The sequence below is a fragment of the Grampus griseus genome (assembly GCF_964374135.1).
Source record: "Grampus griseus genome assembly, chromosome: 4".
NCBI classification, from domain to species: Eukaryota; Metazoa; Chordata; class Mammalia; order Artiodactyla; family Delphinidae; genus Grampus; species Grampus griseus.
This window is the reverse complement of record NC_138997.1, coordinates 114,306,751-114,322,208: the sequence shown is the minus strand read 5'-3', so window position 1 is coordinate 114,322,208 and position 15,458 is coordinate 114,306,751. Positions and strand designations below refer to the sequence as shown.

At 37.7% G+C, this 15,458-nt stretch overlaps 1 protein-coding gene across 1 annotated transcript; it reads right to left on the bottom strand.

The window, feature by feature from the left end:
• Window positions 1-260: 260 nt before the first annotated feature.
• Window positions 261-14,932, bottom strand: RRH (retinal pigment epithelium-derived rhodopsin homolog). Its single transcript, XM_082653595.1, has 7 exons — window positions 14,796-14,932; window positions 9,529-9,719; window positions 7,903-8,002; window positions 7,211-7,364; window positions 6,117-6,285; window positions 1,947-2,125; window positions 261-647 (listed from the first exon to the last, which is right to left on the bottom strand). Exons 1-7 carry the CDS (start codon window positions 14,899-14,901, stop codon window positions 533-535), a joined length of 1,014 nt encoding a protein of 337 aa, XP_082509721.1. The 5' UTR covers window positions 14,902-14,932; the 3' UTR covers window positions 261-532.
• Between the last annotated feature and the right edge of the window lie 526 nt (window positions 14,933-15,458).

Genomic DNA, 15,458 nt, shown 5'->3' with positions numbered 1-15,458 from the left:
TTAAAAGCAATAGTGCTTAATATTCATTTGATCATTTTTATTAAATAGACTTAATAAATAATTGCATTAAATTTTTTAAATTGTGAAGTGCTAAAAATGTTTTCCATTCTAGCTGGGAACATCCAACAACTCATTTCAGTAATTATTTATTAAAGACTATTACTTATTATTAATAATTTATTCTAATATTAAAATAGTATTTGTTTCCGATCTAACGGAGGGACCAGGCAAGATACCAGGTACAGCGTAATACATGCCATGATAGGGAGAAAGAGAAGAGGCCTTAATCTCATGTGCCTCTATTCACCAAAGGAGATAAGCAATAAGTTTACATATAAGGAAACAATGAAACATTCCCTACAGTGGCCAGTGCACCAACAGAAGAACTTATAAACTACACGCGAGAAATCTACAGTCTATTAGGACAATCCTCTATGTCTGCATTTGATTGAAATGGGCTCAGATTTTAAGTGAAATTAAATCATTGAAAAAAAAAAGCAAATGTTTTGATAATGTGTGCTTTCCTCTTATTTCAGACTTTTCCAGAAGTCAGTGGGTTTTGGGGTACATCCATTGGTAAGATACTCTCCACGGGCATTGCTTGATGAGTCTGACATTTGAACATGGCAAGCATTGCCCTCCGGAACCTACAATAAAAAAGGGAAAATCTGGCATTACCCATGAGGACCTGGCACTTTTAGAGTACTCTCAAACATGGCTATGATGCCACTACTACCAACTGGCATCTCCAGATAAATTCCTGCTTCCAGCTTTAACATCTGCTGTTGAGACCCTTGGTCAATGTATCAAGCGTATGACACAGTTAAAGACCACTTGTGCACCACTGACTATTAACATTGAAGACACTTAATAAAAACCACTAATTATGTCTAAGAGGGTGCATCTAACGTCATTTGCAAGGAATTATTTACTTGAACTAAGGATGTGTATTTCATGCATTTGTTCTTCTAAGCAAAGGCCAGTTTCAATTAAGAGGAGCTTGAGAATGCCTGACCTTTCCTAAAGAACTACCAAGAGACTCTGAATTTAAAATGTGTTCTTTATGCTTCTTATGCAGTCTGCTTCTTAAAAGTTTTTATGTTTCTTCATATATCTGTGGCTAAAGTTGCTTTCCTAACGTGCATAAATACATAAGTGTAATAGAAGCAGCACTGGCATTCCAGGATCAAATTACCTCACCTCTACTGAGATTTTTCTGGTCAAATATTTAAGCACAGTAGATTGGTTCATCCCAATCTACTGTAGATTGGTTCATCTACTGTTACATCTTTAAGCAGTAACAGGAAATGAAGCAGTGTAAGCTTCACTGATGAGGCAGGAAAGAAATCCTTGCTCAGAGGCTCAACAAAGGGGGGAAGGGGAAGATTCTCAACTATTCTGAGTGACTACACACTCCTGAAGCCCTTTATGTTAGCACTGAATTTTTCCTTGCATTTGAATGATATGTCTTCCTCCTAGTAAATATACAACTATGCTACCCACTTAGGGAGTCCAACTGGCCTTGCTTTGTCCATTTTCCAGTAATAGAACTACTCTCTTCTTTGCAAAATCAATTCCATGTATTTTAAATGGGGTAACCATGTGATCCAAGCTGAGCTCACCATTGACCATCCAGGGCCACTTCTGCCAGAAAGCCATGTGAGACGAAATTCACACTTGGGGATGCTTAGCTTGTGGAACTTGGGTCTTGAGTTACCCGTGATTATCTCGCCTCTGTGTAGGAAGAGCCTGTCACAGAACTGGAGCCCTAGACATTTAAGGTCCTAAATGCTTCTCAAGCTGCATGAACCAAATAACTTTTACATTCATCTGAAGTGAGTTTCTGTCACTTACCTTCCCAAAAGTTTTAGAACATTATCCATTGCCTTTTTAACATTCTTTCTGTATACTTGTTTTAGTTGAGAACCATTTTAGACATAACTTACTTTTTATTAGCAATCACATAAATACAGGGATTGTAGAATGTAGAAGATTTTGCAAACAGTGGAGCTAGGATGGCCACTGAGGGAGGAATCTTCTTCGGGTCACCAAAAGAAGCCCATAAGCACACGATGGAATAAGGGGACCATGCCACCAGAAACATGAGTATCATTATCACAGACATCTGTAAAAGAAATCAATATTCGCCAAACCCAATATCTAAAATATCAAAATAACTAATATACCTTAAACTGCATGAAAAATTATCTGGATTGGAACTTGAATAAATTTATGTTTTTGAAGACACAGAGGAAAAACTGAATTTTTCCCCTCATGCTTTGCTAATGTGCCTGAGGTCATCTATAACAAGAGCTTGTGAAATGGACAGACTGGTGCACGAATGTAAAGAATGCCGGCTTTCTTTTGGTGAGCTGGGGAGAATACAAAAGCTGGCCTGGATGACAGGCAGAAGGACCCACTCCTGGCCCACTTGGAGTAACTGTGCTAGGGACTGCTGGTGTTGCGCTTTCTTTTCCTCACTCTCATCTGCTAATCTAAAAAACAACTTTCTAACTCTTTAAACTCAATGTGAAAAAAAAAAAAAGTCCTCTATTGAGTTCAGTGAATTCTCATACAGGCCATTTGAGCTTGGTATATAATAAATCACATATAATACGTACAGTGCAGATAATTTTGTAAAGGAGCTATCCTTATATTTTGTTTGAATGAAAAATTATAATTACATTGCTCCCTCCTGATTGCCCACTAAAAAGATAGAAAAGGTTTAAAAAGACATAAACACATAAGGTCTGAGAACCACAGATTAGACAGCTCTGTAAAAGTTAAAATTGAATAACCATTAGACAAGTGGCATACTACTTATCAGACTTGAGAATGATTTAAAAAAAATTTTTTTTAATTTTAAAGAGTCAGGAATGAGGGGAAATCAGGTACAGGTGAATCCACTCCACAGAACTACAGAAAGCCTCAGGAATTGGAGATGACAGTTCTGAATGTGGGGCTTCATTTGGAACCTAAAACACAAAAACTCATTAAAATCTGCAAAAAGAAGCAGTTACACTTCTGAATCCCCTCTCTGTTCAGCTAGGAAACAGCCCCCTCTCCCCAGAAGAACCCCAAGGGTCAGTGTAAGAGAGGGTAAAGCAGGGAAACTTGAGACTGGGGGACACCAGGCTCAGCTGAGAGCTGGCGTACTGTCCTGAAAAGAGGGGGGCTACACGCTGTCCCTTCCCTGCACTGAGCCATGAGAATGTGGGTACACAGACTTTTATCTCCTACCCAGAAAGGCGAAAGAATCTTCTCGCCTTGGAAACTGACCAGCCCAGAAGAAAATACCCAGAGGTACAGATCATTAGAAACCCCCCTCTCCAAAGACATATCCCAGTGAAAGAGCACAGCGAGAGCTCACAATCAACTTTTTAGCGCATCACTCTTAAATATGCAGGGACAGTCCCTGATCACCAGACATTGAGGAAACACGCAAACTGACAGGCAGAGACCAAAACAGTGCAGGAACTCGGGGGAAAAAAAATATGTGATGAACAGAAGGAAAATGTAAATATATACACAATATCATCACAGAAATGAGAGAAGATACACATGCATTAAACAAGAAGAGGACACTATCAAAAAGAAGTATAAAATAATGCTTCCATCTCATCTATAAAAGTGAAAGCAGAATTTTTAAAATGCAACAGGAAGGTTGAAATGTATGGTCAGCCAGGGTAAGGGTGAGGTAAAAAAGGTGAACTGTGCAAGTGCAGGGTCAGATCCTGTCTTTATTTAATATTTTATATTTTGTTCAATGTGGACTTTCTACATAAATTTTGATTTTTTAAAATACTGCACTAACTACTTGATTTTTTGATTACTGAGCCTTTTGGCGCCTGCTTAAATTTTGCACCCCAGGCTTGAGCCTCACCCTCCTCACCCAATCCCAGTCCTGGACACGGTTGCGGAAATCTCTCAGAAAGTAGAAACAGGGACTTCCCTGGCGGTCCAGTGGTTAAGACTTCGCCTTCTAATGCAGGGGGTGTGGGTTCGATCGCTATTTGGTAAGCTAAGATCCCACAGGCCTCCCGGCCAAAAAACTAAAACATAAAACAGAAGGAATATTGTAACAAATTCAATAAAGACTTCAAAAATGGTCCACATCAAAAAAAAATTTTAAAAAAAGAAGAAAGTACAAACAAAAACAAACAAACAGGGGACTTCCCTGGTGGTGCAGTGGTTAAGAATCCGCCTGCCAATGCACGGGACATGGGTTCGAGCCCTGCTCTGGGAAGATCCCACATACCGCAGAGCAACTTAGCCCGTGCACCACAACTACTGAAGCCCGCACACCTAGAGCCCGTGCTCCGCAACAAGAGAAGCCACTGCAATGAGAAGCCCGCACACCACAACAAAGAGTAACCCCTGCTCACCGCAACTAGAGAAAGCCCACGCTCAGCAATGAAGACCCAACACAGCCAAAAATAAATAAATAAAAACAAAACAAAAATAATGCAGGAGAGAATATTTAAGAAAATTAAAAGACAAATCCAGGAGATTAAATACTCAAATAAAAAGAGTTCCAGAAAAAGAGAACAGAGAAAACAAAATGGGAGGTGAAACTCACCAGAGAAATAATACAAGGAAACTCCCAGAAGGGAAGACCTGAGTCTCGACATAGAAAGCATTCACCCAGTACCCAGCACGTGGGTGAATAAAGAGCCACACCAAGGCATATCGGCGTGACATTTCAGAAAACTGGAGACACAGAGAAAATCACAAGCTTCCAGAGAGAACGCAGATCACCGTAATGCTGTCAGCCTTCTCAATAGTGACACCTGAAGCCGAGAGACTACATAGAGTAATGTCTTCAAAATTCTTTGAAAGTCATTTTTCTACTTAGAATTCCGTACCAAGCAAACAATCGGTCAAACATAATCGTAGAATTAAGACATTTTCAGGCATGCAAAATCTTAAACATTTGACTTCCTTGTGACCTTCTCAAGACTCTATTAGAGAATGTGTTACACCAAATGTGAAGGAGTTAACCAAAAAAAAAAAGGGAAGACATACAATTCAGAAAACGGGTGATCTGACCTATAAGATAGGCCAAAGGCATTCCCAGCTGGTGACAAAGGAGATGTGGGGATGCTGGCTTCCTAGGTAGTCATCCTAAAGAACAGCCAGTGTAGACTAGGGCAAGAGATCTGGCGGGTATCAGGAGGGTAGCGCCAAGAAAAGGATAAAGTCGACCTAGTCTCTGATGTATTTGAAAATACTAAGAGGAGACTGAAGCCTCTGGTGGAGAGTTTAGAGATGAATTAGTGACAGGTACACAGAAGAGTCAGCAAACAAAGCTACAGAGAAAGAGAGAGAGGGAGAGAAGAGAAGGGGAGAGAGATGAACGGAGGAAGAGAAAGAGAAAAGGAATGAACTGTTAATTCCAAAGGGGAAAAAGTTGTATAAAAGAAGAAATATAAATCAGAGTCTTACAGAGATTTTCAATAAATAAAATTTAGATAATCACAATAATGTAAAATTGGCTCTTCATCTAACCAAATATTAACATTTTACTGATGAGAGATAAACACTGGTGGGGAGGAGTAGGAAAGGTTGGTGGTATAAGAAAAATTTTCTTTGTCTATAGTAGGAAATCAAGAAGTAACAGCAAAGAAAAATAACTAAAACAGGGCTCCCCTGGTGGTGCAGTGGTTAAGAATCCGTCTGCCAATGCAGGGGACACGGGTTCGAGCCCTGGTCCGGGAAGATCCCACATGCCATGGAGCAACTAAGCCCGTGCGCCACAACTACTGAGCCCGCATGCCTAGAGCTCATGCCTCGCAACAAGAGAAGCCACTGCAATAAGGAGCCCGTGCAACGCAATGAAGAGTAGCCCCTGCTCGCCACAACTAGAGAAAGCCCACGTGCAGCAACAAAGACCCAATGCAGCCAAAAATAAATAAATAAATAAATTTATTTAAAAAATAAAAAAATTACCCAAAACAGCAGATAAGCACATCATTTAGAAATACGGAGGCCAACACCAGAAAAAAGAGCCAGAGAGTAAGAATCGGGAGTTGGGGAGAGGTGACTGCAGGGGCCAAGGAACCATGTCCATGTAAAAGCTTGATTACAAAACCTTTTTAAGGATTTTAATGTCTTACCTTTGTTACATCTACCTGATCTGACCAATCTCTGTTGAGATACTCAGTGCAGTTACTAGTAGCATGATGTTTAATGGATCGAGTGACATGGTAATAGCAGTAAAACATCATTATCAAGGGCACAATAAAATTTATCGCAACAACCATCATGGTGTAAGAAACAAAAGATCTGAAAGTAAGAAAAGGAAATAATTAAATCATGACATTAAATCACTACTCATTTAATATACTAAATAGAGTAAGGGAAACAGGATAATTATCAGAAATAATACTGGCACTGTCCAGCAGTCATTATATTATTAAATAGCTTAGGAAGTGCATTTGACTTTGAGTTCATTTGGACTAGGGGTTGGCAAACTATGACCTGTGGGCCAAATCCAGCCTGTCGCCTGTCTTTGTAAATAAAACTTTATTGGAACCACATTCATCACATACAGTCTAGGGCTGCTATCACAGGCAGAGTTGAATAGTTGCAATGGAGACAGTCTTGCCTGTAAAGCCTAAAATATTTATTTTTTGACCTTGCACTAAATCTAAAAAGTTTTAGATTTAGTTTGAGAGTTAGAAATTTTCTATTTGCTTTTCTTCATAATCTTTCATTTCCTTTAATAAACTAAATTACCCCCTTTTCCCTGGTAAATATAGGAAAGCATCACTGATGAGCAAGCAAATCCTTGCAGTGACTGTGCTTTTGCTGCATAATTCTCAGGAGATGCTTTATTACCAGATCATCTAGAAAAGAAAGCCTGGACTTTTGCCAGATCTGCACACTGTCTAGCTCCACTAACACTCCTTTTCCCTGTCAGGTCCTACCTCTAAGGTGCGGATATTGGAAGTATTCTCTGTTTTGCCTTTGCTGCCAGAAGATAGAGGAAGGAACAGAGCAGGGGACAAGGGGAGCTGGATGGCCTTTCCTTGAAAATAAGCATAATTCACTTTTCTCAATTCATCTCTGCTGTAATCATATCATCTATACCAAGGAAGATCTTTGTCATCTCTGCATGAGAAACATTTCATCTGACCTTAAATTTGAAATGGTGAGAAAATGTCTACACTAGAAGCATTTGATTATAAAGTGTAAACATGTCTCTTACACATCATTTTTCCGCCAGTTTATGGTACAGGTGGCCCCAGTAGGATCTGGGGCATAACTAGCCCACCCAACAATAGGCATCAAAGCCCAAAAGAGGCCATTGAACCAGGCCCCCAGAATCATGCTGATGTAAGTGTTGGTGGTCATTCTTCTTCCTATTAACAAACATATGGAACATCAAAGTCATTTCCCAATGATGTGATTCATATCTTCATTTTGTTTTAACTGATTATTCAAAGTTGTCATCAAATAGATTCTTCACAGAGCACTTTAGTTCACACAAAGCCTATCTACATGAATTCACATTCTGAAAAAAAAAATGACATTTAAGCTGAAACCTGAATGATAAAATGATCAGTCAGAGGATAGAAATGGAGAAACACTAGGGAAATAGCATTTACAAAGACCCCAAAGTGGGAAAGGGTTTGGCTAGTACCCCAAAGTGAGAGGACCCCAGAACACACTGGAAAGGTAGCCCAGGGCCAGAATGCGTGGGACCTTGGAGGCTGTGTTATGAAATTTGGGTTTTATTCTAGGTATAATAGAAAATCACTGAAACTTTCAGTCAAGGATTATCAGAGAAATATGACTGACCGTGTTGCAAGCCATACATTTACATTTTGAAGTGAATGTGTATCGAGCAGTACTTAGGCAAAAATGGGTTCACTGAGAAAGCTGAGAAAAGTGCTGTACCTGCATCAGGACAGCAGATGGTCAGGTATCGATCCACAGCCACAACTGTGAGCAATCCAATACTTGCCATTCCAAAAAAGATATTCAATCCAGCATAAATCTGAAGATTAAAATTGGAAAGATTCCACCATTCTACACATCCTCCCAAGAGACATTTACACTTTTATCCCATTGCTAAAATATATTTTAAATACACTGAGAGTTTTTTATTTTACTAATTTTAAAATATATCATCTATTGTCAAATTATAAGTGGTTTAATAAAGGCATTCATAGAAAATGTTTTGAGACTTCATTAATTAAAATAAACTTTTTAAAAAATGTTAAGGCTTAAAGTAAAACTTCTATACATACTCTGTGGAGTGCAAAAACAAACCATAAATTAAGTGCAATGCATATAACCAACAAAAGACTGCTATTCAGAAGATAGACAATTCAACAGGCTGAAAAGACAAACAGAAAAATGGGCTATTAACACAAGAGGAAACCTGCATGTTTATGACATAAGATGTACAATCACATTGAATCTTGAAAGAAATGCAAATTATAAGATACTATTTTATATCCATCAAAATGCTACAAATTCCAAGTCTGACAACCCCAAGTGTTGGAGAAAATGTGGAGTAACAGAAGTTCTAGCAACTGGCACAACCATTTTGGAGAGAAATTTGTCCACATCTGATAAAACTGAAGATAAACATTATCTACAACCAAACCATTCCTTTCCTAGTAATGTATCTAAACTCTCACACATTGCAGGAAAAGACATGTATGAGAACAATTTATTGAAGCCTTGTTTGTGGTTTAAAAAAATTGGAAACAGGGAATTCTCTGGCAGTCCAGTGGTTAGGACTCGGTACTTTCACTGATGGGGCCTGGGTTCCATCCCTGGTCGGGGAACTAAGATCACACAAGCCAAGCCACACGGGGCAGCCAAAGAAAAAAAGAAAAAAATTAAAAAAACCCCAAACAACCTGAAGCACATATTGCAAAACATTAAGGTTTGACAAAACTGGTTGGTGCACACATGGGTATTCCCTACTCTCTACTCTTTTCATTTTATTCTCTATAGTTTTAGAGCTTAAAATAGCTAACTGTTTTAAAAAATTAGGCCAAAAGTCATTAATGCAAATTAATATTAATTTATTTTCTTGTCAGTAAAAATCATCGTAGATATATTCACCAGCAATTCTCTCGGAGAACTTTCCATAGAAAAAAATCAGCAACACGTTGTTTAACTACATTACTCAGATATTATGACACAGTCATTATTTTATTGTTTCAAATGAAAGCAGAGTATTTCTTTTTGAATTTGTAATATGCAAGTTTTTATTTGAATATGCAAATGTTCACTTTTCTTCTCTAGTTGACTGCTAATTTTTTGTTAGTTTAGCTTTTTCCTTTGAGTTGGGGAAATTTTGAAAATATAATGATGGCGACTGATTTCATTTCTCTTATTAAAGAATATATTTCCCAGTCACTCCTGAAGCCATTTTTATTAAGAGCACCATATCTATTATCCTACATAATCTTATTTGATTGAAACCCTTGGGATTTTTTAAAGACATTTAAATGTACATTTTCTTAATCTACTTTATTTTGCTTTGATTCTAAAGATCTCCAATACCTGACATCCTGCATATCCAAACTTCCAACTTCCATGCAGATCTGAAGCAGCAGACATGGGGTAACCAATGCTACTGACCCCTATATCAGTAACAGCCAAGTTAATGATAATTGCATTTGTGGGTGTCCGAAGCTCCTTGTACTTAATGAAGATGCCAAGAACTATTATGTTGCTGAGAACACTTATCATACCTGAGAACATAAACAAAAAAAATCACACATTTTGTTTAATTTGAATGAGTAAAAGTAGAATCAAATTAAATATTTAAGCTCCTTCAAAAATATAGCAAATCCATTTTGGTTCGTTTATTTGCAGAGCTTCAGCTATTCTTCAAGCTAGTTGTAATATCTTCACAGCCCTTTTGTAAAACAGAAATATAAAAATTAAAGCACAAAGAATCTACCAGTTGCCTAAACCAGCACTAAAGACTGGTGTTAATGTCATCACTATTGATCACTCTGTCCTTGATGTTATTCCCTTGCATGTCATGATACCACCACCACTGATTTTTAGGATATACATATGATCATACAATCTCCTTTGGCAGCTTAATTTTCTCATCCTCCTTCCTGAAGCCTGAGGCTCTCCTTTCTCTATAGTTTCTCAAGCCTCAGCTATCATTCTATCCTAACAGTGCTTCTGTCACTTTCCATCCCTGAAATATGCTCCAGTCCCGCATCTCTTTTCATACAATTCATTGCCATTAAACATTTATTAAGCATCTACAGTATGTAAGATCATATGACTGTTTCAATATCACTTGAAACTCAACATGTTCAAATCTAAATTCTTCATTACACATACATACACACACACAGACACACACACACAGACACACACACACAGACACACACACACACACACACACACACACACCCCTATAGAAGAATGCACACTGCAAGGTTTGGCTATCCAGAGAGGAAGTCGGACTGGCTTTCAGGTCCACTGAGAAGCCTCACAGGCCATATCACCCTAGTCAAGTCTCCACAGCCTGGGATCTGACTTCTAGACCTGCAGGCCCAGAAACTCAATGTTGTCGGTGCCCCAGAATTGGGGATTCAGGTAGACTGATGATGAGCTTCTTAATCTGAATGTCAGTGTTTTCATTTACAACAAGAAATATTGTTGAGTGGACTGGATGTGCATGTCAGCCTGTTTAACACTCCCTACATGCAACAAAGGATGCACACATTTCCCATAAGCCAGATGTGGGCCATATTAGGTTCTAACAGCTGAGAGAGGCTAGAGCTATTACCAGATTCCTAGGGGGAAAAGGAGGGGGAAGGAACAAAAAGCATAGAGTGGTGTTCACCATCATGAAGAGAACTCTGGTGATCAGCTCCAGCTATTGCCAGAGAGAGGGAAGGTTTCCAAGCACCAACACCCAAATGTATCAGCTAAGGAAGAACTTCTATTATATCTTGGCACCTTGGTCGAAACTTCCATTCAAAATCCTGTTATACCAAGCTTCCAGATTCCTGTTCTTTCCTCCTGCATGCTGCTGGCAGAATAAACTTTCTACAACATAGAATTAACCAAGGCTCTTCTCAAAACCTCCAACACACCCCAACATCTGTGTGATAAAGTCCACATGTCCCAGCCTGGTATTCCAGGCTCTTTGCCTCAATCTGTTTTTACCCTCTCTAAGCAAATTTTCACACTTGTCAAACAAGCCCTCCAACTAATTATTTATCAAATGCACTAGGCTTGTGGTAAATTTCAACTTTCATTTCTCCCACTTGGAACACCCTACTCCTTTCCTCTACCTTTCCAAATGCTACCCTTCAAAATTCTGTTCAAGGCCAATTCTGCCCCAAAGACTTGTCCTCTGCATAGTATCCTCTCTTCTCTAAATTCTCAAAGTACTTGTTTATATTATACTTTACCTTATGTGATGCTATATTACTTAATTCATATATGCCTAGTCTTCCTGTGTAGATTTTAGGCTTCTAATCATTTCTATGTTGTATATATGATATATAGCAGATTTATTTAATAAACGGACAACTAACACTCATATTGCTTAAGGTCTATTATTCCTGCAAGCATAATTAAGGCACAATGATATCAAATTTGATGATTCTTTGGCTCAATATTTTTGCATCTAGTATTGTAGCTCCAAAACGTTTAGTGAATTGAAGAGTCTTTCTGGGCTAGTTACAGATTTGATGATTTTTAAGTCAGATAAAAACACAGTGCAGTAAATTGTTGCCTACCAAATATGCAACCAGAATAAAGTAATTGTGCTTTGGGGGCGGTTTTAGATATAACAGGGAGAATGAGGTAAACAATTTAGCCCTTTTTCTATTTTCTCTGCAGCTGTCTCAAGCACTCTACTTTATTTCCTATCTGTAGGTGTTTTCTAATGAGTAGACAATAGATCATTTAGTAGTTAGGTCTATGTTCAGTTAATTTCCCCTTGGCTTCTGTGGCTCTCCTCCAATCTCTTTGGCAGATCCTTCTTAATCTACTTCCTGGCCTTTCTTTCTTCATCTCTACCTTATTAAATATATGCATTGTCCAAGTTTCTGTCCTGGACCTTCTTTCTTTTCACATTCAATATACACTCAGTGATTTCACACAGATCCAAGGCTATATGCTGTTACTTTCCAGATCAGTCTCATAAAATTCAAACTCATGTGCGCAGCTTTTTACGGGACTTCTCTCAGACGGAACCCAGAGATTTTCTCTCTTGACCCAAACATGTTCTTCCCCAGATGTGCTCCCATCTTGATGAATAGCTTCATCATCTATCCAGTGGCCCAAAAGAGAAGCTTAGATGTCATCTTTGATGCTCCCTCACCTTCTCCCCCAGTCTCCACATCCAACCATCAATTCTAACTTCTAGCTCTTGAATGTGTCTGTCTCCAATGCTACTACTTCCTCCTCAGAGTCTTTTAAATCTTAATCACACAGGGGCCACCTACCTGGTCTCTTAGCTACCACTACAGCACATTTCTAAAATACAAATTGGATCATGTCACTCAGTGATTCCCCTACCGCCTTTACGGCTTAGGTCTTTCATTAGCTGGTACACAGCCATCCTCTCAGCCTAGTACCTCTCACGCTTCATCCTACAGGTCACCCGTAATGAATCTATTTCAGATCCTTAATTCGCCATGCCCTCTTGCTCCCCAGCATTAACTGGAGAAAGGGAGAGTGCTCAAGTTGGTAACGTTTGTAAGAGCTACAATCTGAGAGAACTGTTAAATTAAAAATTAAATTTAAAATGAAAAATCTAAATAGGCTCTTGGTAAAAGTAACAAATGAAATAAATGCTTTGACTAAATTCTTTTCCTCACGGTTTTGGTTTCGATTTGGACATTTAAGTGAGTTTTGTTAAAGGGAAAGATTGGGGGGCCCAAAGAACAATAAACGTTTGAACAAAAGCATAAAGAAGTTAGATATGCTCCCTTCAGTTCATCTACTAAAAACACAAACAAACAACACGTACTCATAGTATTGATAAAACTGATCCTTGTGATTATAACTGAGGGTTCTAGAGTCGAAATACCTGAGTTCAAATCCTGGCGTAGCTACTTAGTAGATGTGTGTGTTGGGAAAGTTATTTAGACTCTTTATCTGTAAACAGGGAAAATAAAATTTGCTTACTGAATTAGCATAAGGATGAATTATTCTGTACATGTAAATATTTAGAACAGTGCTTGGTATATACCAAGTATTCCAATAATAACATTAGTAGTGGTAGCAGTAGTAGTAGTGGTGGTGGTGGTGGTTGGAGTAGTAGTAGCAGTAGTAATAGTAATTCTAGTAGAAGTCATCATTGTCATCATAGTAAGATTACTATTACTATTACTATTACTGTTACAGGGGTAAGAACCAGCAAGAATATTTTCTTAACAGGAAAATTTCTTTGCATGCTTCTTTTGTAACCAGATCAAAAAAGATAGCTTTTCTTGGTCATCTACCAAAAACTAACTAAACCAAAAGTTTGTATACAAAGTACTTCTATGTAATTGTGATAAGGAGCTTATCTCTTTAAGTAGCATATTGTTTTCTCCTTTCTGTTGCAATATCAAAAAAAATTCAAAAAGAAAACAGAACTTATCCAGTGCTTATCATACAGAGGTATTCAAATGAAAAAGTTGGCTGAGGAACCACATTTTCTACCACAGAAGTAATACTCTGAATTATGGGGAAACTAAGCAATTATAAAGAATAAACTGCGTACAGTAGGATTTGTTATGTTTTTACTCTACTTTTGAATATATTTGAAAATTTTCATAAGTCAATCCAAAAAATAATAAAGTTACTTCTAAAACTCATTACTAAGCATAAAGTTGAAAATGAAGTGACTGCTAAGCATAAAATTAATACCACAATTCAACCTATACATAAAAAAGGTAATCAGAGAACTTCTATTGTCAATTTCCCCATTCCTTTTTTTCAGCCAACAAGTCTTTATCTTAATCCAATATATGCATCAATGAGTGTGTGTATGTGGGAAGAAAGAAACATTTGTCCAACATATACTGTATATATCACTTAGGTATATTTGTGCATTATTTAATTTTACTCTTCAAAACAATTGTGACAGTAGCTTATTCTTATCCCCATTTTACAGATATGAAAATGGAAGAACAAAAAACTTGCTCACTGTTACAAAGATACTAAAAAATGAAAACCAAAGCTCAGTTTTCCAATACAGCATTCGAAAATGAGCTCAATTTACAAACTCTGTCCTCAGTGACAATACACTCTGCTCTCTCTTTTTATGACTTTAATTTTCTTTCCAGGATCTTTCGATCTTAACTAGATTCCACCACCAAGGACAAAACTACAGAAAGTATGTATGAGAATAGTAAATGCTATAAAAATACATCTTTGCCATGGTGCACACTATTCCCCAATAAAAACTTAATTTGACAATGTAATAACCAAACATATGGATATTTACTCATTTTATAAAAAACTTTTCTAAGCCCCATTTCACGGCTCTCACTGCCTATCAAAATTCAAAATAACTTGTTATATTAACCACCATTAACAATGTTTCCATTTATTTTCACCTACATTCTCTTTTTGATCTTTACAGCCAGGAAGTAGAGCAAGTATTATCATCCTTATTTATCACATGAGCACCCCAACTGAGAAAGGATAAGTGACTTCTCAAGGTTGGCCAACAATATAGAACTTGAAACATTATCTCTGAACCCATGCTTTTTCTACTCCCTTATGCTGAAAACCTCTGCTTTTCTTCACTTATTCAAAAACAAAATAACTATTAATGGAATAAACATCCATACCTGCCGTAATCAAGTAAGCTGCAACAATATTGTGTTCAGTCTGTGAAAAGGTCGAGCCGTCTTCATTCTTTGAGTCTGAACTGTTGCCTAAATTATTCCTTAGCATTTTGGAGGGAAGATATCAAGATAGCCTTCATAATGGGCCTTCAATATCTATGAAATGTTTCAAAAGCCACCTAGGGAAGAATTTTCAGAACCAATCATTTCCACTTAAAGACCTCAAAGAAGGGCCTTTTCATAGAGGCCCTCCCTTAACAAATTTAACTGGGCTAAAGAGGAAAGGATTTTTAATTCCCAGAACAAGGGAAAAGCTTATTAGCAAAATAAAGAGAAATAACGAGCAACACACATTTTAACCAATTAGGGCATCAGCTTTATATCCAAGGAGATTATCAAGTGCACACATCCCATTTAAACAATAAACAAACTCAGAAAATCAGATCAGGACCTGACCTAACTGATTTCTGCAGGAAATCAGTTTCAAAATTAAGAGCCAGACTTACTGCTCTAAAACTATTCAGATTAAGGTCCCTGTTTTCTGTTTGACCCTTTCAAGTTTTCCATTTCAATTCCTTTTGTTTTCTCCATAACAATTTAAATCATTAGAGTTAAGTAAAGAAGTAATCTCCCCCATCCTTCCAAATTTTACTCCCCTAATGGTAA

Excerpts from the sequence above, each read along its gene's own strand:
- RRH (XM_082653595.1), bottom strand. The coding sequence starts at position 14,901 with ATGCTAAGGAATAATTTAGGCAACAGTTCAGACTCAAAGAATGAAGAC. Across the intron at positions 7,365-7,902 it reads CATCTGCTGTCCTGATGCAG|GAAGAAGAATGACCACCAAC; the intron begins GTACAGCACTTT and ends GTTTGTTAATAG. Across the intron at positions 2,126-6,116 it reads ATCAGGTAGATGTAACAAAG|ATGTCTGTGATAATGATACT; the intron begins GTAAGACATTAA and ends TTTCTTTTACAG.